The sequence below is a fragment of the Terrapene carolina genome, unplaced genomic scaffold (assembly GCF_002925995.2).
Source record: "Terrapene carolina triunguis isolate 2854851 unplaced genomic scaffold, T_m_triunguis-2.0 Scaffold66, whole genome shotgun sequence".
In the NCBI taxonomy this organism is placed as follows: domain Eukaryota; kingdom Metazoa; phylum Chordata; order Testudines; family Emydidae; genus Terrapene; species Terrapene triunguis.
This window is the reverse complement of record NW_020664417.1, coordinates 86704527-86730824: the sequence shown is the minus strand read 5'-3', so window position 1 is coordinate 86730824 and position 26298 is coordinate 86704527. Positions and strand designations below refer to the sequence as shown.

Sequence of the window (26298 nt, the reverse complement as noted above, 5' to 3'; positions counted from 1 at the left end):
TTGTAGATAATCATAAACCTAGGACAAAAAAATCTTAATGTTTAATTTCTCTAGGTCTGTTGGCTAAGGGCCAGCTGAGAAAAACAAATTGGATTTTTTTTTTTTTTTTTTTTTTTTATTTTTTTAATTTTGGATTTTTTAAAATTTTTTTTTTTCTTTTTGTTACCTATAATTCCTATATCCTCCTTCCCCCCCCCCCCTTTGAACCTACAGCGTTTGATGGTTTTGCATTGGCCCCTTGAGGTTTTTGTATTTAATATTTGGAACTGACTGTTTTAAAGGTAGTATGTTTTTCTGTAAAGAAGTGTGTATGTGGAGGGAGTGAATATTGCCTTTTTTGTTTTTGTATTAAAAAAACTTCAGAAATAACTTACTTTGGTACATGCTCATTTGAAACTCAGGCTAAAATTTCCTGTCTTTGCTGCCTGACTGCTTATCACAGCGTGGCTGGAGGAAAAATCGATTATATCAATATATTCAGTTCACTTTATAAATGAGAATTCCTTTGTCCACGTGTGGAGCCCATGTTAATACTTGGCGTACATCCACTTAGTCCTTATGTGAAGTGGGTGTGTGCAGATTAGGTATGGCTCACCTGATCTTAATTTTAAAAAATCAATTGCTCTTGGTCCCTAGGGTATGGTGAATTGGCTTGCTGCTCCATCAATATGTTAAATACAATGATGGAACTGGCATCAGATATTTGGTACAAAAACATTGTGACAAATGACTCTACTTGTAAAAAGGAATTGCTTTATCTCAAATTTAGATAAAATGCCTAACATTCATGTGGTATCTATTGCAGTGTCATAATACTTGTCCTCTGAGCCCTCAAGACCCTTCTGATGAATGATTTTTAGTTGGCAACATAATTATAGCTTGCACCTGATGGGAGTTTTAGATTAAGAAAATTGAAAAAAATGACCTTTTTGTCCATAAATACTACTTTTAATCCCCCTTTCCCATTCGTTCCAGAAGAAAACACACCGCCAAACAATTTCACTAGACACGTTAAAATTAGAAAAACTAACTCCAGAAAATATACACTGATTCTTGGGCCTTAAAGTTATCTCAACTTGTACAGCGAAACACCTAATTTCTTCCTTCTTCACCCTTCCCTAGCACCCCCCACAAAAATTTCATATGAGCACACCCTCATCTATTCAACATCTGTTTTCTCAGGAAGGAAACTGCATTATTCCACAGAATTGTCTCGTTTTGTATAAGTCCATTGAGGTTTTATTGTGCATTATTATTATGTACTCCTTCTGCACAAAGCTGCTTGGCCAAAGTAATAGAATACACTAGAAAATATTGAGTCAACATTTGCAAAATTATACCCATAAATATGGACTAATATGAACCAAAATTCAGGGTCTGTTATTGGTTTAGTTACAATAGATTTGTGCATCAAATATTGTGGTATACAAAGCATTCTTGTTATGTAAGAAAACAATAGTGAAGAGAGCTTTTATAAAAATTGTTTATGTAGCCTTCTTAGAAGTATGTTTACCATTGTCAAAGACAATCCACTAGACCAGGGGTCGGCAACCTTTCAGAAGTGGTGTGCCGAGTCTTCATTTATTCACTCTAATTTAAGGTTTCGCGTGCCAATAATACATTTTAACGTTTTTAGAAGGTCTCTTTCTATAAGTCTATAATATATAACTAAACTATTGTATGTAAAGTAAATAAGGTTTTTAAAATGTTTAAGAAGCTTCATTTAAAATTAAATTAAAATGCAGAGCCCCTGGGCTGGTGGCCAGGACCCGGACAGTGTGAGTGGCACTGAAAATGAGCGCGCATGCTGCCTTCGGCACACGTGCCATAGGTTGCCTACCCCTGCACTAGACAATCCCCTGCCTTTAGTAACCCTGGAAAGGACTGTAAGGCAACTGAAAGGTGTATTTCAAGGGAGGGGGGAACTTCTTAGAAAATGAGGCCTGAATATCTTCTTTCATACACCAGTGTAAATCTGGAGTAACTTCATTGAAGAGAATGGTATTACACTAATACAAAATGGGTGAGAGAAGAGAATCAGGCTTAGTGACGACATGCTTTGCTTGATTATATACTATCACATTTTATATAGTTTTACATAACTTCCAGTTGCTGAAAATCAGGAGAAACATGGCAATATTAAAACAAAAGATTTTATAAATGCATCTGAAATTGTTTCTTTCAGTTTGACTCAGTACTACAAAGTCTGTCAATAACATAACTATGGAGAAATTAAATTTTAAAAAGCAATGCAATCAAATTTCTTGACTAGACTCACTTTTTTAAAGATCTCATTTATTGCTTACTTAAGCAATATATAATGTATAGTGTTCACAGGGAATATGAGATCTTCAGGCACTAAAGGAGAATTTGTTACTCCTGCAAGTGACTTAATTGAATGACTAATGAGGTCATTGCTATTTAGGTGCAGAACAAAGTCCCAGAGTGAAATCTTGGCCCAGTTGAAGTCAACAGCAAAACTCTAATTTAATTCAATAGGGCCAGATTTCACTCCTCCTTTTCCCCCAATTTCCAGTGAAGAAATTATATTTGATTTCTAAAACTCCCTCCCTGTCAACTGACTATAAATCATTTGCTGCTTTGTCAATATTATGCTGGGTAGATGCTTCAGAGGCAGTCCTTCCTAACAACTTGGGGGAGGAGAGGAGTTAGGGAGAGAATGATTACCCTGTAGCAACTGGAAGATTTGATAGTGTTCATGTTTCTAGATAGGTTGATGACACACATCCACCTAACTTAGGCAAAACAATGAGATACATCCAAAAACAGAGGATCGCTATTTTATTGTGTACACAATGCACAAAAGAGTAATGGAACACTTAACTTTTGAGTAAGGTCACATTGAAGAAACCTGCCAATTTTTACAGTAAATATTTTAAACAAATGTCTACATTGACTTAAGCTTATTTTCCCATTAGTGGTGGTGTTGGTTTTTTTTTTTTTTTTTTTTTTAAAGTAGCACTAAGTGTGTGGGAAGGATAATATTCCTTTGTAAGTGTTAAAAGGACACATAATAAAATTGCAGGCTACCCATAGCTAAAAAGTATTAAATATCTGGTCTTGCCACTGTGAGTGATAGTCACCCTCAATTTTGACTGAAGATCAGGAAAGAGAAGTTAACTTTACACAATTTATGCCTTATTAAGGAGTTTGCTCTACTGTTTGTAATATGCATCCGAAGAAGTGGGTTGTAGCCCACGAAAGCTTATGCTCTAATAAATTTGTTAGTCTCTAAGGTGCCACAAGTACTCCTGTTCTTTTTGTTTGTAATATGAATACATGCTCATTTAGTGGACTTGGGGTAAATTCTAATAAATAGGAACTTACATTTTATACACACACTCACACACACACCAACAGTACCAAATATGCAGAGCACTGCAATCTAGAAACTTGCATATGATCTTTTGTTTGATGCTTTTACTATGCAATATTTTAAGGCACATTTAAAATAGTAATCTTCTTAGTTGTTTCACTCTAGAGGTGACTGCATTACAGTGAGTGAACTGATCCTTAATTATACTTTTGTTAGTTTAAAAAAAACACTTTGGGATAAAAAAAGTGCTATGAAATTCTTTCATCACCCAGATTAATCTGAATCCTTCCCACAATATCAGACATTGCTTAGGGCATGAGCAAGGCACTGCCATCCCTGTCTAGCCTGGGTCACACTTCGCATGTGTCCCCGTATGTCAAGTCTCATGAGTTTTCCCTCTTGTGCTCGGCATAGGGTTTCTTTCAGTTGGCTCCTTTTTACATGTACCTCCTGCTGCCCAATAGCATGCCTGCAATAGCAGACACTTTGGCTTTATTCTTAATACATGTACCAGATATTTCCATCCTCTTTTCTGGATAACTTTGGAGATAGGAAATTGTTGAACTCGCTAACAAATCTTGATGAGATGAGAGCTAAAGAAGGTGAGAACATAAAGATTATGATGTCGTAGATATTTGTGGGATTCTTGTTTTACGTATGAGAGGTTCACGAAGCATGGTTGAGACATAATTATTAAGCTTTTCTCCACCTTCAGAATGACTTCATCTACCATCCTGCCATAAGTGGCAGCAAAGCTATTGTTTCATAGCAGCAGCCCACATGAGGCACTTGGAGGCTATGGTACAGAGTGGGATATAGGGGTATTGATACTGATGAGGTTGGAGAGAAGCTTGTATGGAATTGGATTGTTGGAGAGATTACTTTGTGGAAGTGGTTAATAGTTGCGTTTGGGTGAGTGTTTCATTAGGTGTTTGCAGTCTGCCCCCAGTTTGGTAGCTGTGTCCTTTCAATGACTATGGGAAAGTCTACACTAGAAAATTAAGTTGACCTAAATTACATCGACGTACAGCCACTGCAGTAATTAAATCATTTTGTACGTCTGCACTGTGCTCCTTGTGACTGCAGTGCACATCCTCACCTAAGCACATGCACTAATTTAACGATGAGTGGAGAGCATTGTGGGGGACGGCTTCTGAAAAGGCAGCAACAGTCGATATAAGCAACGCAGTATCTACACCTTACTACATCAACCTAGGTGCTATGCCTCTTGCTAATATGGAGTTAAGTAGGCATAGTGTGCGAGTTATCGATGGGAGCTACATTTCAGCGTAGGCACTTAGTTAGGTCAGCGTAAGCTGCCTTACGTCAACCTAACTCTGTAGTGTAGACCAGGCTTACCTTAGAGTGACAGGGTTGAACAATGCTACTGTGCATTGAAAACATGAAGCACCTGGAGGGTGGAAGAAGGGATTATGGGAAGCTCTCCCTGTCAGTTTGTGTGGTAGTGTGGACATACTCAAGTTATGTGAAATTATGGTGTTGACATAATGAAAAGCTGAGATGTTTGATTTTAGTTCTGTTAGCTCTGGTCTACGCTACAGAGTTATGTCGACGTAAGGCAGCTTACGTTGACCCTAACTCTGTACGCATCTACACTAAAATGTAACTTCCACCAATGTTACATGCCCACTGTATCGACTTAATAACTCCACCTACATGGAGTGCTGAAGTTGATGTAGTTAGGTCGACACAGTGTTAGTGTAGGCACTGTGTTGCTTATATTGATACTTGCTGCCTTTCAGAAGCCGTCCCACGATGCCTCACACTAACAGTTAAATCAGTGCAAACGCTCCTGGTGAGGATGCTCACCGCCGACACAAAGAGCATAGTGTGGACATGCAAAAGCGATTTAATTACTGTGGTGGGTGTAGGTCGACATAACTTAGGTAGACTTAATTTTGTAGTGTAGACTTTCCCTTAGTTTAACGTATTGTTATACTATACAGGTATAACAGATCTGATCAGAGGACACTGTAGGGCCATTGTTGATGGGTTTGTCTCTGTTCAGATATATGATACAGTCTGGGAGGGTATTTAAATGGTGGTATAGTTGTGCCTTTTTTTTTGTTCTGTGTAGGTGGTTTCCTCCGACAAAACTAGATTTGGCTGAGAGTTTCTATGTTGTGTTAGTATCCCAGGAAGGTGTTAAGATGCCTTTAGTATTGGTATATTCTGTAGATTGCCATGTTACCCTAAGTGGGCTGATTAAGTCCATCACTGCAGTTGCATTGGAGGTGTGTGGGTTGATCCTTTCTGGTGGTGCCAATTTTATGCAGATGACTGTTGTATTTCAGGTTCTATGCTGATTTCCTATTAGCTTCTGGGTTGAGTTTAAGGTATAAAAACCCAAATAGTTTAGCACTTGCCCTTTGTTGTTGTGACATTGAAATATTTCATAGATTACAAAGCCAGGAGGGACCATTTGTGATCATCTAGTCTGACCACCTGTATAACACAGGCCATAGAGTTTCCCCAAAATAATTCCTAAAGCATATCTTTAATTAAAAAAAAAAAAATATTCAGAGACGGTCTAGTGCTAACATTGCTCTGGCTTAAAGAAAAAGGAGACTGGGAATGAGGAAAGCATTTTCCATGTGAGGATTCTGGAACATTCTTACCCTCTTTGATGCAGCAGAGGCTATGTTAACCTTTAAGGCACACTTCACACTCATCTCTCAAGTTTTTGGGAATGCTTTTTGATGGTGTTTCTTTGGGGAGCAACTAGTATTGCTGTATTTTATGAATTTTACATTTTTTAGTGTTTTTAGTGAATTTTGTATTTTTTTAGTGTTAAAGCATATAGAGCAGAGTTAAGTTTTCATTCCTTTCAGGGTACCTAACAGTTCCTGGATGTTTTGTTTAAAAATGATCAATTTGGGCCATCTGTAATGTGAACATACTAGGGGGTGAAAAAATGAGAATACAAAACAGTTTAAATACTGCTCATACAAATTAAAATTGTTGTGATTATCTTAAACATGGTCAGTGTGTCAGATAATTTAAACCAGGATGGAAACGGTTCTGTATTTCCACAAACTCCCAATACTGTCCGTCTCAAACTCATTTTTCAGCAAGATGGCTGCTGCTAGCGGTGCACTCAAAAATTTCATTTTCAACTTAAAACTATATGAAACTAATTATTTCAGAATTCTTTGATATGAGGTACATCTCCCAATATAAATTGATTGATTACTTTGCTCAGAGAAACAAAGTTTCCTTTAACTATTTAAATTCTGAGATTTTTAAAACTGCTAAACAAAATTCTTCAGTGTTTTGAAATGGGGAAAAATCCTTGTGAGTGTAGATGTAAAACACACATACACAGTCCTAGAAGATTAAAAGGACACTATCAAACTATGGTTTGTCTTTAAAATTACCATTTTTAATCAATTATTTGTAAAAACCCACAGCCTTTCTAGACCTCAATTATATGAAATTTCCTGTTATCCAAATCAGGATCATCTCTTTTTACATCAATTAACATTGAAATTCTTTCAGTTATCCAAAACTTTATCTGAACATATTTGAAGAAACACCTTTTCCCCTTCTCCCTCTCTTCCCTATGCAATATATGGATTTGAGCCTTTGTGTAAAACTTTAGAAGTTTGAAATAAAATGTCCTTGCCTACCAATTTTGTCTTTCTTCATTTAGCAAACAGCCCCCTCACCCAAGTTTCCAGGACCACAGAAACTCTCTACAATCCAAATGATCACCCCCATATTTACAACAGTTATAGTAGGTCACAATTTTGGGCCTTAGAGTGGACATACCTCTTACCTGTTTGAAAGTTTTTACCAGTTTTAGCAGTCTTCCCTATAGAACAAATATCTCTTACAGGTAGAAGTTGCAAATAGGTAGAAATATCTTAAGTGTGAACACTGTAGATAAGCTAAGGTGTAATACATGGATATCTGGGTTTAAAAGATTTTTTTTTTCTAATTTTTCAAAGATGATTTAAACAATAAGGCCTAAGGATCACCGTGCTCTAGGGAGCCAGCTGTGTCACCAGATGTAGAGCGTGTACCCGAATTGTTTTTTTTTTTTTTTAAATTCCAGTTACATCTGTGAGATGAGCTTGCAGGTTTTTTCCAGTCACTGTATTTCACCAGGGTAAATTTGGACATCTGTACCATAGATATCAAAAGGGCTTTAATTCCTGTTTTTGGAATAGGACTAGAGCATTTAGGAAGTAAACTGGATGTTTTTTAGCCATTGGAGTTAGCATAAAGGGCCATTTCATTTTCATTCAATGTCTCCAAGAGAATTCATTTGTGTATTGAAACCTGTTAGCTAGGATGACAAGTACCAAAAGTCTTCAGCTTCACTTTAGTGTAGGCTAAAGTGGCATTGATAGCCTGCCTCCATAATGTTTTCATTGTAGAAATCTTCAGGAATGCTGCACTACTCTTTTGACTTGGCTTCTGGTTCTGATGCTTACTTTAAGAGGACAGTTTTGCAGTCCTTTTTTAATTAGAAGTCCTCACCCTGCTCTCCTTGCGGGGGGGTGGGATTTATTGCTTGTTAGACTCCCACTGGTAGGAATATGCAGAGGCCACCCTGAAATGGGGGTTGGAGGAGGAGTTATTTACCATAGTAAATGTGATTCTGAGAGTGTTGCCTCTGCATATTCACACTACTGGTCTATCTTTTCCCTTTTCCTTGGAGTTCTGCACTCATGAGACTGAGATTTAGTGGAGCGAGTCAAGGTAGTTGGGGATGTCCTCACATGTTCTAGGCAAGGCTCCAAAGTTCAGTTTTATGAAGTGATGTTTCTGCTGTACCAGTGGGGCAGTGCTTTTCCACAAGGTGTCCAAAGCTCAACAGCACTGATTATATGCATCTAATAAGTGTGAATTTGCAGACAGCATTCTTCAAAGAAGCACAGTTACTAACACACGTGTTTTCTATTCCTTAGACAACATATCTACCATTCATGTGCATATGGTACAATATGTTGACCTCTGACTAGTTAATAATAGAAAATTGAATCTAAAATGGCATGCAGCAAGATCTTGAGATTTTTATCTACACTATTTGTTTAGTCTGTGAAAACCAATGGTTAGTCCTTTTTACAAGGCATCCACAATCATGTAACTCTAGTTTTTTAAGAAAATTTACTTTTGTGGTGGCAAAGCAAATAATGGTCTGACACAGTCTTAATCTTCATATTTCCTTTAGTGACTTTCTCTCACAAAACTGATTACACTCAACCATTTTCCTCTGTGAATTTGATAGATTTAATGCGTACATTTAATCTTCAGATCTCGGATGGTCAAGGAGATGAGCGATCAGAGTCACCCTATGAAAGTGCAGATGAGACTCAGACAGAAGCATCTATATCATCCAAAAAATCTGAGCGAGGAGCAGCAGCAAAAAAAGAATATGTGTGTCAGGTGAGAGACGTTAGTTAGTCATTTGTTACTTTTGGGTTTTCTCTCTAGAAACATTTTTTTAAAAGATACAAAACTGAGACTAGAATTAGGGTTTTGGGAACTCAGGGGGAGTTAGTGCTTCATCCAAGCCTGGGTTATTTACATCTCTTCAGGGAGGAATAGTTTAGTGATATGAGCACTAGACTAGAAGACCGGGATTGTTGAATTCTAGTTTATTCCTCTATTTGACCATGGGCAAATCATGTAGCCTTTCCACTTTAGTTTCCATAACTGCAAAACAAACATAATACCTTTCTCAAAGGAGGGCAGGTAACTAGATAGTGTTAGATTGTAAACCATACAGCTCAGAGACTTGTCTCTGTGTGTGTATTTGTAAAGTGTCAGTGACACCACAGTGATATCAGGATTACGGCCTCTGGGCACGACTGTAATATAAATAACACTTGCTTTAATGATGGTATTGGTATGGTCAGGCTTGTTAAAAAAAATAAAATGCTGCTAGCAGTATTTAAAAAGGGATCGTTACTTGTGAAATGAGGTAACGTACATCAGGGAATATCTGGTTTGTCTCCAAGGGCCAAACAAGCAAATTCTCTCTGTCTCTCACTCTTTACATATAGTAATAATGAAATTACATTTATTTTAAAATGCTGAGGTGACTAATCACTTAACTGTGTTGTCATTATAGCTTGGTAGTTTTTAGTTCTTCGAGTGCTTGTTCATGTAGATTCCATTCTTGGTGTGTGCGCGCCCACATGCACAGTTGTCGGAGATTTCTGCACTCCTATGTGGCGGAATATTAGGTGCCACTGGCCCTGCGCCCTCTCAGTTCCTTCTTACTGCTCATTACGGTTGGTTGGAGCGCCTTGTCTTGCTTCACAAGAGCAGCAGCGGTTGTCCATTGACTGGTTTAGTGGTTGTTATACATAGTTTCATAGATAGTTAGTTGATAGTGTGTGTTAGCCAAGAGAGTCCCACTTGGGACTTTGCCCTGACCAGGGCATGCCCCACTCCCCCGGCTTCAAGCCGTATGCGTCATGCAGCAGGCCGATGCTGATCAGCGATCCGCACGATAGCTGTCTTAAGTGTCTGGGTGAAGGCCACAGGAAAGACAGGTGCTGCATCTGTACCATCTTTCGCCAGGTGACCGATACGGCTCCACTCACGGCACTAAAGGGGAAAGCCACCAGGGAGCTGCAGCATAGACTGGTGGAACAGCCCAGGTCACCGGATCGAAGGCGCAAGTCCCCGTCGCTGTGACCTCGGGACCAGTCACCGCAGCCTAGCTTGCCAGCCAGAAGGCCTAGATCTCTGTCAAGATCTCCTCCTACTAGGTGAGGGACTCCGGGCATGTGGCGCCACTCCCCGTACCAACGACCATCTGGCCATATGTTGCCTAGATGCCAAACACGCTCTCCCAGAAGGTTTCCTCGTAGTCGATCTCCGTCCTGGAGGGCTCGTTTGGGATCTTGGAGGACAGTGGTCAGGGTCGGACTGTGATTTTAGCCTGTTGCCGAGACAGGGCGACTGCTCTCCGATGCGGGGGACCGAGGTGGCTCCGGCCACGGTTCCAACGCAGCAGGGGCCGTGGCCCCCCCAGTTGCCATACAGGAACCTGTGGGGGGTGCCGATGTTGCCGGTCCAATGCTCCCAGCCCTCCCTGGCTGCATTGGACAAACCAGCTGAGGTACCACAACCAGAACATGGTACTGGGAAGTAGAGCCCGCGCACCATACCCTGGGGTCGAGGGAGCCTTCCCCTGACAAGGGAGGGGATGACACCTTCCCTCAGGCAACAGAATTGTCCTCGTCGTCCCCAAACAAGGTGGTGGCTGGACCTTCCCACACCAGCAGTCCCCCGGACGATTTTAAGGAGCACCAGGCCCTCTTTAAACGGGTGGCTGAAAATCTTGGTCTGCTTATTGAGGAGGTCGCTGAGGAGGCAGACGACCTCTTCAATGTCGACCACCACACTGGCAAAAATTGCATTTCCTGTCCACCCAGGAGTGCTCAAAATAATCAAATTGGTGTGGCAAACCCCTCATCTGTTCCGCCGACGTCAAAGAAAGCGGAAAAGAAATACTATGTCCTTGCAAAGGGCTTAGAGTATCTATATACTCATCCCCCTATGGCATCGTTGGACATACCTGCAGTGAATGAAAAGGACAGGCAGGGTCACCCCGCAGAACGCCAAAAAATAAGGAGGCCAAAAGACTCGACTTATTCGGCAGGAAAGTTTATTCAACAGCCAGCTTATAGTTTAGGGTCTCTAACCACTAGGCACTGCTGGGACGTTATAACTTTAACCTGTGGGACTCCCTTAATAAGTTCACAAAGGCCCTTCCACAGGATCGTGTCCAAGAGTTCGCCGTGTTGGTGAGCAAAGGCACGGTGGTGGCCCGGGGAGTCCTCCAGGTGTCCTGGGACGCGATGGACTAGGCTGCCAGGGTGGTCGTGTTGGCAGTGGCCATGAGACGTAGCTCCTTGTTGCAGGCTTCTGGGCTGTCCCAAGAGATGCAGACCACAGTCCAGGACCTGCCATTCGAGGGTTCAGTGCTCTTTTCTGAGCTATTTGACTCTGGGCTCTGTGGGCTCAAGGACTCCTGAGCCACCCTCCAATCCCTGGGCTTACACACCCCTCAGCAGTCCAGGAAGCCGTTCCATCTTCCGCCTCTTCCAACACACTCAAGGTCCTGGAGAGCTCCCAGGTCTGACTCCTACAGGCAAAAGGACAAGGACAAAGGGCCTAAGAGACGCTACCTGTCCTCTTCCTGCCTGGCTGCTCAACCTGACCCTCCCAGAAGTCAGGGAGGCCAGAAGCAGTCATTTTGAAGGTGCGCTCGAGGACTGCGCCCCAGCCAATGTACTGGATCCAACCCTCCTTTTCCTCAACTGCCTCCGCCCTTTTCAGTCGGCCTGATCCCGTGTCACCTCAGACCACTGGGTGCTTGATTCGGTTTCTTCAGGCTACACCCTGCAGTTTATAGCCGACCATCCCTCCCATCCCCCTTATCCCATCCCTCTTCAGGGACCCATCTCACGAGCAACTCCTCGTTCAGAAAGTCGAAAACCTCAATCGATATCAGGGAACTCAGAGCGGTTTGACTAGCCTGCCAAGCCTTTCTACTTCATATACAAGACAGGGTGGTTCAGGTCCTGATGGACAACATGGCTACGGTCTTCTTTATCAACAGGCAGGGTGGAGCCAGGTTGTCTGCCCTTTGCCAGGAAGCCCTCTGGCTCTGGGACTTCTGCCTACATCACAACATCCATCTCACCTTCCAGGGTCCAAGAACGCTTTGGCAGATTGCCTCAGCAGGACGTTCTCATCTCGCCATGAGTGGTCCCTTAATCTGGAGGTGGTCGGTTCCATCTTCTACAGGTGGGGAAATCCCCGGGCGGACCTGTTTGCATCCAGGCAGAACAGGAAATGCCACGTCGTTTTCTCAATTGGGGGCATGGACAGAGGAGCCCTGTCAGACACCTTTCTGCTCCCGTGGTCAGAGGCTCTGATATATGCCTTTCCTCCAGTGCCATTGCTACCCAGGGTCCTCATGAAAATCAAACAGGACAGGGTGAGGGTCATCCTCATAGCGCCAGTGTGGCCGTGCCACCATTGGTTCAGCACTCTGCTGGACCTCTCAGTGATGACCCCATTCCAGCTACCATTCAGGTCGGACCTGTTGTCCCAGAACCATGGCAGTCTTCTGCACCCAACCTGGCAGCGTTACATCTGATGGCTTGGTTGCTGCGTCGCTAAATGCGAAGGAGCAGCGGTGCTTGGCTGAGGTTTAGCGTGTTCTGTTGGGAAGTAGGAAGTCCTCCACCAGAGCGATCTACCTGGCCAAGTGGAAATGATTCACTTGCTGGATTGCAGACAAAGGTGTTCATCCTGAGCGGACTTCGCTGCAACTTATTCTGGACTACATCCTGCACTTTAAGCTCCAGGGCTTGTCCCTCTTATTGATCAAGGTCCATCTAGTGGTCATCTTGGCCTTCCACCCGCCGTTCGAGGGCAGGTCGTTTTTTGCTTAGGATATCACAGCCAGAATCCTTAAGGGCCTAGAGCACCTCTACCAGCACGTCAGGGACTCCAACCCTCTGTGGAACTTGAATCTGGTGCTGTCGCAGTTTGTGGGTCCTCCCTTTGAGCTGCTGGCTTCCTGCTCCCTTCTTCTCCTCTTCTCCTTCCTTCCAGGAAGATTGCGTTTCTGGTTGCAGTGATGTTGGCTCACCAGGTATCTGAGATTCAGGCATTCACCTTGGAGCCACCTTACACGGTCTTGGACATGGTCCAACTAAGGCCATACCTGGCGTTTCTTCCCAAGGTAGTCTCTGAGTTTCATTCGAGCCAGGACATTTACTTACCAGTCTTCTTTCTCAAGCCACATAGGTCCGTGGAGGAGCGCAGGCTACATGCCCTAGACGTCAGACAGGCTCTGCCTTCTATATTGGCAGGACCAAGCCGTTCCATAAGTCGACGCAGTTATTCGTCGCTATGGCCGACAGAATGAAAGGTCGCCCTGTATCCACTCAAAGAATTTCTTCTTAGATCCCTGCCTGCATTCGCTTCTGCTACGACCAAGCGAAGGTGCCACCCCCAGTGATTGTCACCACCCTCTCAAGCAGGGCACAGGCCTCTTTGGCAGCCTTTCTGGCCCATGTGCCTCTCCAGGACATCTGTGGAGTGGCCACCTGGTCATCCGTCCACACTTTGACGTCCCATTATGCACTGACCCAGTAGGCCCAGGACGATGCTGGCTTCGGTAGAGCAGTACTGCAAGCCGCTAAGCTGTGAACTCCGAGCCCATCTCCGTGGATACTGCTTGTGAGTCACTGAAAATGGAATCAACATGAGCAAGCACTAGAAGAAAAACCGGTTACCTGCCTTTTCGTAACTGTTGTTCTTTGAGATGTGTTGCTCATGTCCATTCCATTTCCCACCCTCCTACATCTGTCGGAGTTGCTGGCTAGAAGGAACTGAGAGGGCACAGGGCCGGCAGCGCCTGATATACCAGCACGTGGGAGCGCCTCTCGGGGCTCCACAGCTGGCCCTATGGATACTGCTAAGGCAGAAATCTCAGACAACTGTGCATGTGGGCATGCACACACCTCAAATGGAATGGACATGAGCAACACATCTCGGAGAACAAGAGTTACGAAAAGGCAGGTAACTGGTTTTTATTCATGTGCCAATGCTGACAATTCAGGCCTGGAAGTATCACAAAGCCTAGCATATTAAGTTAAGTATTCCTGGTAAGGAGAAAATAAGGTTGCTTTTAGCCTTACTTAGTCTGCAATTTCCATGAGTAGAAAATTCGTTTAAAATCTTTTTGTACTTATTAGATTGAATCTACATTATTTAGCTGTGTGTGTGTGTCTGTCTAGAGGGCATACATGTAAATATTTTGTATTTACTAAATACATCCTAAATATTTGTAGGAATGGAAAAACATTTCTGCTTGGAAACTGTATGATCTGATGGTTGTAGAATTATCTTTTCCTCCACTTCCGATAGGAAGAGTGTGAGAGGAGAAGTAGGTGAGAGAAATAACGAAGAAAACAGTTAATCCCATATGCGTATTTTTAACGCTCAATACTTTTCTGATTTAAAAGCTATGTGAAAAACCAGGTGATCTCCTGCTGTGTGAAGGCCTATGCTTTGGAGCTTTTCATGTAAGCTGCCTTGGGCTCCCTGGAAGACCAGCAGGAAAATTCATTTGTCGTGAATGTACATCAGGCAAGTTTTGTCCACTTCTGTTAATAAAAAGCCATACTGTTTATATCATTTGTCCTAACAAATCTTGTTAGCTGAGATTATGTATATCTGAAGGAACCATTTTTCTCCTGGTGCCAGGCAGGATGGGAGCTCACATTACCATTAATTTTGTCTCTTTATGTAAGTGCTGGAAAATCCAGGTACCCAGCATTTTTAGTTGAAACCACGTGCACCCTGAGCTGATTTAGCATGTGCAGTGCATAATTATAACACTTGCAGAATACTTGTCATCATATGTAATTCCAGAAGACTCAAAACCTGTGGAAGGCATAAGAAGTCCTACAATCAGGTAAAAGAAGTAGGTTAACAATTCCTGTTCTTCTCCTTCCCCCCCACCCCGCCCACTTCTCATTTTTCTGTGATTTTTCAATCTCTTCTTCATCCTATAAAAAGCCTAACTGTAGTTCTTGCTATTAATCTCTGTTGCTTTTTCTCCAGTAATAACTACTGCTGGTTTATAATACTTAAACATGACTTAAAAGCTGTTACAGTCCTGTTGCATCTTCAAACAGAAAACATGCTGAACCTTGTTGAAGAAAACTGTGATGCATAATAATGAAGTTTTCATGACCTGGTTTTCAAGTGGCACAGAAATAAGCTTCATAAACTGTCTCACATTGTAGGCTGATCTTGGCATCTTCAGGATCACAGACACCCGATGTTATTGACTTCATTGTTAAAAAGAATTGCCCTTATTGTACTCCTGTAGTATTAAGAGGTTCTTTAATTAAGAACATGTAAGCAAGTCAGTGATTGAGGAGTTAGTTTAACTGTGTACAATTTAAACAGTAATTGATTTATATTGTAGTTATATTTGATTTGTTTTGGGATGGGTTGATTAGAAGCCTTTTAATTCTCAAAGTTATAAATAAATTTGAGTCAATGATCTAGATCAAGTAAGAGTTTTGTTTTTGTTCCTTTTTCTCCCCAGAGAAATATAGTCTAAATACAGAAACTCGAGTAAAAAATAGGATGTTACTTTTATTTTTAGGTGTTCACACGTGTTTTGTGTGTAAGGAGAGAAAGGCAGATGTGAAGCGCTGTATTGTATCCCAGTGTGGTAAATTCTACCATGAGGCTTGTGTGAGAAAATTTCATCTTACTGTGTTTGAGAACAGAGGTTTTCGATGTCCTTTCCACAGCTGTGTAAGCTGTCATGTTACTAACCCCTCAAATCCAAGAATATCAAAAGGTATTCCTTCATTTTTTTTCAGATTTTTTTTCTTAAACTTTCTGAGTTGCTATTGTTTAGCTCCAGCTAGCATTGTTGTACATAAAGAATTAAAGCTACCTCTGCTAACTGAGCTGTAAATCTTATTCAACCCATTCAACATACTTTATTATAGTGATGTGGTAGGAGGACTCTGGTTCTAATTAAAGAGGCACTTTCACTTGGAGCCCTAGGTCACTTACAGCTTTCTGAAAGAAAATTATCTTCAGATTTATGTATTTCATGATAGATCCCTGATCAAAGGTAATTTTTTTTCTATGTTGAGTAAAATTCCATATGGCCACTTCTTATTCATGTACTTATTTTATCTATAACAATAAAAATTAGGGCTGTCAAACAATTAAAAAAATTAATTGTGTGATTAATTGCACTTTTAATACAGAGGTCACCAACCGGTCGATCGTGATCGACTGGTCAATCCTGGAGACTCTCCCAGTCGATCGCGATCTCCGGCCGCTAAAAGTCTGGTGGTATAGTGGGGCTGTCGCTAAGGTGGGCTCCCCTCCTGCACCCCTGCCCCAGCCCTGATCCTCCCCTCCCAGAACCATACCCTCTCCTGCACCCCAACACACTTCCTTAGCCCGGAGCCCCCTCCTTCACCCAAACTCCCTCCCAGAGCCCACACCCCTTCCTGCTCCCAAACTCCCTCCCAGAGCTTGCACCCCTCACCTCCATCTGCAGCCCAACACCCTCCCCCAGGCTCAGCCCGGAGCCTCCTCCCACACTGCGAACCCCTCAGTCCCAGCCCAGAGCCTGCATCCCCTCCCAAATTCCAGTCCCCTTGCCCCAGCCCGGTGAAAGTGAGTGAAGGTGGAGGAGAGAGAGCGACAGAGAGAGGTGGGGATGGAGTGAGTGGGGGGGATATTTTCAAATATATTGATTTCAATTACAAGACAGAATACAATGTGTACAGTGCTCACTATATTTATTTTTGATTATAAATATTTGCACTATAAAAAACAAAAGAAATAGTATTTTTCAATTCACCTAATAAAAGTATTGTAGTGCAATCTCTTTATCATGAAAGTTGAACTTACAAATGTAGAATTATGTATAAAAAATAACTGCATTCAAAAACAAAACAGTGTAAAACTTCAGAGAACTTCAAGTCCACTCAGTCCTACTTCTTGTTTCAGACAAACAAGTTTGTTTACATTTTCAGGAGATAATGCTGCCCGCTTCTTGTTTACAATATCACCTGAAAGCGAGAACAGGCGTTCGCATGGCACCATTGTAGCCGGCATTGCAAAATATTTATATGTTAGATGCAATAAAGAGTCATATGTCCTTTCATGCTTCAACCACCATTCCAGAGGATATGCGTCCATGCTGATAATGGGTTCTGCTTGATAACCATCCAAAGCAATGCGGGCTGATGCATGTTCATTTTCATTATGTAAGTCAGATGTCACCAACAACAGGTTGATTTTCTTTTTTGGTGGTTTGGGTTCTGTAGTTTCCGCATCGGAGTGTTGCTCTTTTAAGACTTCTGAAAGCATGCTCCACACCTCATCGCTCTCAGATATTAAAAGGCACTTCAGATTCTCAAATCTTGGGTTGAGTGCTGTAACTATCTTTAGAAATCTCACATTGTTACCTTCTTTGCGTTTTGTCAAATCTGCAACGAAAGTGTTCTTAAAATGAACAACGTGCTGAGTCATCATCCAAGACTACTGTAACAATAAATATATGGCAGAATGCGGGTAAAACATAGCAGGAGACATACAGTTCTCCCCCAAGGAGTTCAGTCACAAATTTAATTAAAGCATTATTTTTTTTAACAAGCATCATTAGCATGGAAGCATGTCCTCTGGAATAGTGGCCGAAGCATGAAGGGGCATACAAATGTTTAGCATAACTTCTTGCTGGCATTACAAGGTACTAAGTGCCATGCGAATGCATGTTCTCACTTTCAGGTGATGTTGTAAATAAGAAGCATCCAGCATTATCTCCCCTAAATGTAAACAAACTTGTTTGTTTTAGCAGTTGGCTAAACAAGAAGTATGAGTGAGTGGACTTGTAGGCTGTAAAGTTTTACATTGTTTTGTTTTTGAGTGCAGTTATGTAACCAAAAAAATCCACATTTGTAAGTTGCACTTTCACGATAAAGAGATTGCACTACAGTATTTGCATGAGGTGAATTGAAAAATAGTATTTCTTTTGTTTGCCATTTTTACAGTGCAAATTTTTGTAATAAAAAATAGTAATGTAAAGTGAGCACTGTCAACTTTGTATTCGGTGTTGCAATTGAAATCAATATATTTGAAAATGTAGAAAAATATCTAAAAAATATTTAATACATTTCGGTTGGTATATTATTGTTTAACAGTGCGATTAAAACTGCGATTAATCGTGATTAATTTTTTTTTAGTTAATCGCATGAGTTAGCTGCAATTAATCGACTGCCCTAATAAAAATGTTTTTTTGTTGTTGTTTTTCACCTTGATAATTCAGAACAACTCAAGGAGTGTGTGCTATGTCTAAAGTAGAAAAATGGTTGGACAAAGTGTTAAAATGGACTGAAATGCCATAAGGCACTTATGCAGTATACCACTTTTATTACTGTTTCAGGCCCCATTCCTTCAGCACTTGCATAGATAGTCCCGTTAATGTTAGCTGAACTACTCATGTGAATGAGTACTTATGTGAGTAAGAGTAGCAGAATTTGCCCTTTAGTATGTGCCAATTGCAGATCTCCACACATATATACAAAATAGAGTTTATTATCTGGAAAACTACATGTAAAAGTACATGCATAATTATCTGTCGTCATGAGTATTCTTACTTGTTCCTTGTCAAGTTGTGCCAGTCATGTCACAAAATAAATACCGAAAGTTAGACATCTTTCCTAAACAGCCTAGAAATTAGATATGACAGATATGGGAGAGTGCAAGTGAGAGAGAATTGGGACTATTTATATAAATAATATTGTGCAACGAAATGCTGTTAATTTGGAGACCCTTTGGTTTTAATGTGTATTTAAAGATTTTTCTTTTTAACAACTTACTACACACATGCTGTTGTGTATGTGTGAAGCTCTTCACGTTAGAATGTTACAGTGCCTTTAATTCAGTGTGGGATCTCTTCTTCCTTAAAAGCAAAACTCAGTGCAGAAAACCTGCATTAATTCAATATTCTGATTGATTTTAAATGCATGGTTTTTAAAGATATGGTGTTTTTCACATTTTGTATGTATGTTTATAGGCTACATTATGCAGTAATAGAAAACATTTTTTGCATTATATCTGCAGACCAATAAAATCTCTAGTTTAGAAAGATAATATAGAAGTATTCTGCTTTTGCTAGGCAAAATGATGCGGTGTATTCGCTGTCCTGTCGCTTACCATGCTGGAGATGTTTGCATTGCTGCAGGGTGTGCAGTGATCACTTCCAACAGCATTGTTTGTACCAATCATTTCACTGCCATGAAAGGAAAAAGTCATCATGCGCACATCAATGTGAGCTGGTGCTTTGTGTGCTCAAAAGGTAAATCGATGTACAAATCTTTATTTTATTGCTTTACTAAAAGTATAAACTAATCAACATCTAAATATTCATTTTCAATGTATTTTATTAAGATATTTAAAGAAAAACACCAGACACATGGTGTAACTTCAGATTTCTTCAAAGTGTTGTTGAAGGTATTGGAGTATCTTGTTAACTGCAGATGTCATTAAGTTTTTTGGGTTTTTTTTCTTGCACTTTGTCCAACTACCCTTTGATTTAATTGTTATGCAGAGAAGCTTAATGAGTGCAGCCACTGTACACAGTGCTGATTAGAACATGGAGGAAGCAAACTACCAGACCTGATGACAAATTAAATAAACACTGTGGAAGCTTGTTAAGCCACAGTTTGCTTAACTACCCACTTGAAAATTCATGCACACTGTGACAGGGTGCAACCTGGAAATGGGGTACCGCTGAGCCCTCTGTCTCAGCAACCTGGGCTTCCTCTCACACTGTGATGCTGTGACAAGCTGCAAACCTCTCCAGGTACTGCACTTAACACAGACATCCAAAGGCAGGGACATACCTAGCTGCATTACATGAATACTTTTGCTAGCCACTCATGAATCAACAATAGAGAGGCTCCAGCCAATTCTCCACAGCTCCCCAGCCCTATGACCCCAGAGCTGTACCATCTTGCCCTGGTCAGAAGCCTGACCAGTGTAAATTTATTACCCAGTTCACCCCTCCCTCAATGTGAAGAGGACATGCACCAGCTCTTGTTCCTGAGATTTCCCAAGCACTTCAAGCAAAACTCACTGTTTTAGGTAAAATATAAAACAGATTTATTAACTACAGAAAGATTTTAAGTGATTATAAAGTAATCCTACAGATCAAAGTTGGTCACCTAAGAAATCAAAGTAAAATCGCAATCTGAGTTCTATAAACTAAACAGGATATGAATTAAGCAGTTTCTCACCCTGATGGTATAGTTCCTTAATACACAAGCTGGGATTCTCCTTTCCAGCCTGGGACCACCTCCCCAGTTCAGTCTTTGTCCTCTAGATGTGTTTCCAGGTGTTGAGTTGTGGGGGGAGAGAGGAGAAATGATGATGTCACTTCCCCTCCTTTATAGGATCCTCCAGCTTGCTGGAAAGATCTTTTGCTATGAGGTGAGTCAAGCAGTCTCCATTGTCTTTGTGCTCTCTCTGAGAGGTCTCCATTGTATATAGTTCCTGGGGTAGTCCTTGTGCACGTGTATTCCCCTTACTGGGCCATCAACGCTGCCTGGCTTCTCCATTGTTGTACCTGAAAGGCTGGTTGTGGGTGTTTCCCAACATATTTCAGTAACACACACATATAGCAAGACTTCATAACTTCACATACAATGATAGCACATACAATCCAACAGGATATTAATGTTCAACAGATAAAGACTTTTAAAATGATACCTCACAAAGCATGCTTTGTACAAACACATCATAATTATATCACCATATATATGGTGAATATGGGGGTGCCAGGGTGTTGCTTTGGGGTACCAAATGTGACACATGCAAAATAGTGAAATCACCCCTCTCCTCGATACAATTTTATTGGAAAAATTCTTTAGATGCTCATTTTTATTAAAATTTTACATACTGTTAAGCATTGTCATAAATTAAACTGCAACTGTTAAAATAAAACGGAGTAATTACAATTTGTGATGCATTATCCTAGCTTTTATTGTTAGTTCATGTGCTAATTTGTGAGACAAGGTGGGTGAGGTAATATTTTTTATTGGCCCAACTTCTGTTGCTGTGAGAGACCAGCTTTTTAACTTACACAGAACTCTTCTTCAGGTCTGGAAGATTCTCAGTGTGTCACAGCTAAATAGGACTACAACAACATGGCATATTGCTAGTTTGTATAATTTAGTAATCTGAGTCTTCTATTCACCCAAGTTAATGAGGTTTTCTGTGGCTTTTTCATATGAATGAGTGATATCCATTTGTTGCAGATCAATATGTTCCGACCAATTTTTTAAAAAATGTAGTGTCTAGTTACATGCTACTGTGATTTAAATCAGACTGAAATGCTAAACTGTTTTACACCTTGAAACTTAAACTTTCAATCTTTTATTTTGTACAGGAGGAAGCCTTTTGTGCTGTGAGTCATGTCCTGCAGCATTTCACCCAGACTGTTTAAATATTGAAATGCCAGATGGTAGCTGGTACTGCAATGACTGTAGGGCTGGAAAGAAACTCCGTTTCCAGGATATCATTTGGGTCAAACTTGGAAATTACAGGTCTGATGAATGGACTTACATTTTTTCATTTAATATAAATATAATATAATATAAAATTACTTTTGCTGAAAGTAACTTGAAAACAAGTTTTGTGTGTGGAAATCTGTTAAACTAAGGAGTTGCATGCTTTGGTGCTTCTGGAGGCCAAGTTCAGTGCATGAACCAAGTGCTCCTTGCATGACTCCTTCCCCCCCCACAACTGTTCTGTATGCCACTCTCTCATCCTCTTCCATTTCAGGGACTCCCAGCAACTAGGAGCTCTGTGTGCCCCTCAATCCTCCGCAAGGAGCTGTTTATTCCATGCCCTTTTCCCCCATACTGTTGTGACCCATTTTCCCCATGCTAGGAACTGTGTGTGTCCCCCATTTCCCTTGTAACTGCTCCTATCTTAGGGCACGTCTTCACTATCCGCCGATCCGGCGGGTAGCAACCGGTCTATCGGGGATCGACTTACCACGTCTAGTGAAGACGCGATAAAATCGATCCCTGATGGCTCTACCGTCGACTCTGGAAATCCACCGCGGCAAGAGGCGGTAGCGGAGTCGACGGCGGCGCGGCCGCGGTCGACTTGCCGCCGTCCTCACAGCCAGGTAAGTCGACCTAAAATACGCCACTTCAGCTACGCTATTCACGTAGCTGAAGTTGCGTATCTTAGGTCGACCCCCCGCTGTAGTGTAGACCTAGCCTTAGCCTACCTGTGTCTAGACTAGAGTGTCACCCATTGCTTCTGTAGGCCAGGCTCATGGCACACATCAGTAGTTCCTTGTATCCCAGTCTCATTTGAGTGATGTTCCCTATTGTCCCACTAAGGGTTATGCGCATGCACCCGGAGCTTTTGAAAATAGCATTATCCCTTGGTCCGCACATGGGCCCTTGCTCTACCTCATGGTTTTGACTGAGGCGATAAAGGGCAGGGCGGACTGACTAGGCCCTCAGTTCCTTCTTGCCACCATATGGTCCAATTCAGAGCATCTTCTGTTCTCTGATCTCTTGTGACGCACTTTCCTCAATACAGGAAAAAAACTGTTTTATGCTTGTATATAGTTCAGCATTCTGTTATTTTTGTAGTAGTTTTAGTGTTAGCAGTAGTTTTTAGGATTTTAAGGACTTTGGGATACTGTTTTACTGACCCCCTTCGTGCCCCAGCACCCACGCTTGGGTACTGGATTATGCTGAAGATGCCTGGGTTCAAGGTCTGCGCTTCCTGCCGTCGCTCATTTTTGATCAGTGACGAGCACCAATGCTGCCTTTACTGCTTGGGGGAAGTCCACGTTGCATCAAGGTGCAATATCTGTCTCTCCTTCCCAGCCCATACCTAGGAAGGCCAAGCTCTCTGCCTCAAGAAGCAACTCGTAGAGATCGCCATGAAGCCATGGTTGGGTCCAGGCCAGGGAACCCCTTCTCCCCCACCCAGTACATCGGCTTGAGCAGTCGAGCAGCACGCCTCCTACTGCGGAGTCCCAGTCTGGTTCTGCCAGTACCAGTGCTAAGGACCCCATGCCAGGGCCTAGCCATGAGGCAAGGAAGCATGTCATAAGCATGGCAGTAAATCTTCCTTAAGGCCCAAGAAGGACATTTCATCCTCTACAAGTTCAGTCTTGGAAGAGCGGTGCGTTCCCAGGCTCACAAGCATGGCAAGAAGTCACACACAGAACACTGGACCCGCTGGTCCCAGTTACTGAGCCATGTGCGCCTTCTGGATCGGTACCATCAAAGTCACAGGAATCATTGGTTCCGAGGCAGTTCTCCATTCATGAACTGTTTGCCCTGGATGAGGTAAGATCGCCACGTCTCTCGGTGCATTTGCCTCATAAGAGCATTGGACTTCCTGCATTTGGATCATGTTCCTGAGCGCATCCCTGTGACTGATTTGGTTCTGACAGTACCACAGTTCAAACAAGGCTGTGACCTCTCAGCATTGGAGGGCTCAGATGGAACACAAGGTCCGCCTCTCCTGTACTGCTGGCATAAATACCCGAATGTTTCACTGACTCAGTGGCAATATCCTCCCTTTCCTCAGCAAGAAGCCACTGGTACCCCAGTCTGTGTTGTCCACTGCAGCAACTGCTGGATCTGTCTGGTTGGCTGTACTGGGGGCCTTGGCCCCAATAGCCCCCTTCAGAACCTTCCCGATCCATCTGAGAGTAGTCCCCTATCTCGCCACTCCTGCCTTCGTCTAGTAGATGTTCAGAACCAGGGTTGGGAGGATGCACCGGCTAGCCTGAATCCGGTGCCACTGGATCTGGAGAGGTTCCCATCGTCTTCAGATGCAGGAGTGTCAATTCCTTCCTCCCTGTCCCAGCCAACCACCGCCAGTTCCAGGAATTGATATAGAGGGTGGCCGATGCCTTCCACATTCCACTGGAGGAGGTGCAGGACAGCCAACATCAATTACTTGACATTCTTCATGCATCGTTACCAGCTAGGGCGGTGCTACCAATCAACAATGCCATTCTTCAGCAGGCATGTACTGTCTGGGATACCCTGGCCACTTGCGCGCGCACACCTCGAAGGGGGCAGAAAAAAGATACTATGTTCCTCTAAAAAGGATCTGAGTTTCTGTTTTCTCACCCTTCACCCAATTCCCTGGTTATACAGGCTGCTACTGAATGGGCTAGGCAACAGCTCCCACGTTCCACTCTGACATATAAGGCGGATAAGAGATATGACCTCCTAGGTCATAAGGTCTTTTCTTCAGCCAGCCTTCAGTTTCTCATCTCTAATTACCTGGCATTACTGGCAATATATGACTTTTTGAATTATGGCCAGTTAGCAGACCTTGTGGACAAGCTTCTCCAGCAGTATCATACCCTCTTCCAGGCTATTTTAGAAGAAGGCAAATTGGTCGGCAAGGGAATGACCATGAATGGGAGCTGCACGACTCTGTGGTCGTGGGCATTTTTGACCATTTGGGGACTCCGAACAGGGATCTTTTCGCCTCCCACGCTAACACCAAATGCTTCCAGGACTGTTCCAGGGATGGGATTGGAGCCTATTGCCAAGGTGATGCTCATGTCATCTGCTGGTCCGACCAGATAAGTTATGCCTTCTCCAACCCCATCCTTCCTTCCCCAGGTCTTCCACAAGATTCAGTGGGAGAGAGCCATGGTCATCCTGATTGCCCCATTCTGGCCTCACCAGTTTTGGTTTCCTCCTCTTCTCTGTATTTTGAAGCATCCTCCATTTCCACTACTGATGTTCCCTGAACTGCTCACACAACACAATGGCAGGATCAAACATCCCGATCTGCAGATGCTTCACCTGAGAGCCTGGGTTTTGGATGGGCATCTTCGCTACAATGAGAGTGTTCGTTGGCAGTACAAGACTCACAGACTCATAGACCTTAAGGTCAGAAGAGACCATTATGATCTTCTAGTCTGACCTCCACAACACAGGCCACAGAATCTCACCCACCCACTCCTGTAACAAACACCTGACCTATGTCTGAGCTACTGAAGTCCTCAACTTGTAGTTTAAAGACTTCAAGGTGCAGAGAATCCTCCAGCAAGTGACCCGTGCTGCAGAGGAAGGTGAAAAACCCCCAGGGCCTCTGCCAATCTGCCCTGGAGGAAAATTCCTTCCCGACCCCAAATATGGCGATCAGCTAAACCCTGAGCAGGTGGGCAAGACTCACCAGCCGGACACCCAGGAAAGAATTCTCTGTAGTAACTCAGATCCGACCCTATCTAGTGTCCCATCGCAGGCCATTGGGCATATTTACCGCTAATAGCCTAATTTTGACAATTAATTGACTATCCCATCATACCATCCCTTCCATAAACTTATCAAGCTTACTCTTGAAGCCAGATATGTCTTTTGGCTCCACTGTTCCCCTTGGAAGGCTATTCCAGAACTTCACTCCTCTGATGGTTAGAAATCTTCGTCTAATTTCAAGTCTAAACTTCCTTATGGTCAGTTTATATCTATTTGTTCTTGTGTCCACATTGGTACTGAGCTTTAATAATTTCTCTCCCTCCCTGGTATTTAGCTCTCTGATATATTTATAGAGAGCAATCATATCTCCCCTCAGCCTTCTTTTGGTTAGACCAAACAAGCCAAGCTCTTTTTGATTCTCCTTTCATAAGACAGGTTTTCCATTCCTCGGATCATCCTAGTAGCCCTTCTCTGTACTTGTTCCAGTTTGAATCCATCCTTCTTAAACATGGGAGACCAGAGCTGCACACAATATTCCAGATGAGGTCTCACCAGTGCCTTGTATAACGTTACTAACACCTCCTTATCTCTACTGGAAATCTCTGATGCATCCCAAGACCGCATTAGCTTTTTTCACAGCCATATCACATTGGCGGCTCATAATCATCCTGTGATCAACCAATACTCCTCCTTCTCCTCCTCTGTTACTTCCAGGTGATGCGTCCCCAGTTTATAACAAAAAATCTTGTTAATCCCTAAATGCATGACCTTGCACTTTTCGCTATTAAATTTCATCCTATTACTATTACTCCAGTTTACAAGGTTATCCAGTTCTTCCTGTAGGATATCCCGGTCCCTCTCTGTATTGACAATACCTCTCAGCTTTGTCTTATCCGCAATTAGCACATTCCCATTTTTTGTGCCAAGGTCAGTAATAAAAAGATTAAATAAGATTGGTCCCAAAACCGATTCCTGAGGAACTCCACTAGTAACCTCCTTCCAGCCTGACAGTTCACCTTTCAGTATGACCCGTTGTAATCTCCCCTTTAACCAGTTCCTTATCCACCTTTCAGTTTTCATATTGATCCCCATCTTTTCCAATTTAGCTAATAATTCCCCATGTGGAACCGTATCAAATGCCTTACTGAA

The 26298-nt window shown here is 42.4% G+C and overlaps 1 protein-coding gene across 2 annotated transcripts in view; it reads left to right on the top strand.

Annotated features, from left to right (window-relative positions):
- Positions 1–26298, top strand: part of NSD2 (nuclear receptor binding SET domain protein 2) — a 161815-nt gene that overhangs the window by 92992 nt on the left and 42525 nt on the right. For both annotated transcript variants that reach the window (XM_024199044.2, XM_024199043.2), the window contains exons 11-15: positions 8621–8752; positions 14368–14491; positions 15522–15722; positions 19068–19247; positions 21339–21495. In XM_024199044.2, coding sequence (XP_024054812.1) covers positions 8621–8752; positions 14368–14491; positions 15522–15722; positions 19068–19247; positions 21339–21495 — 794 coding nt within the window. The remainder of the gene's footprint in view (positions 1–8620; positions 8753–14367; positions 14492–15521; positions 15723–19067; positions 19248–21338; positions 21496–26298) is intronic.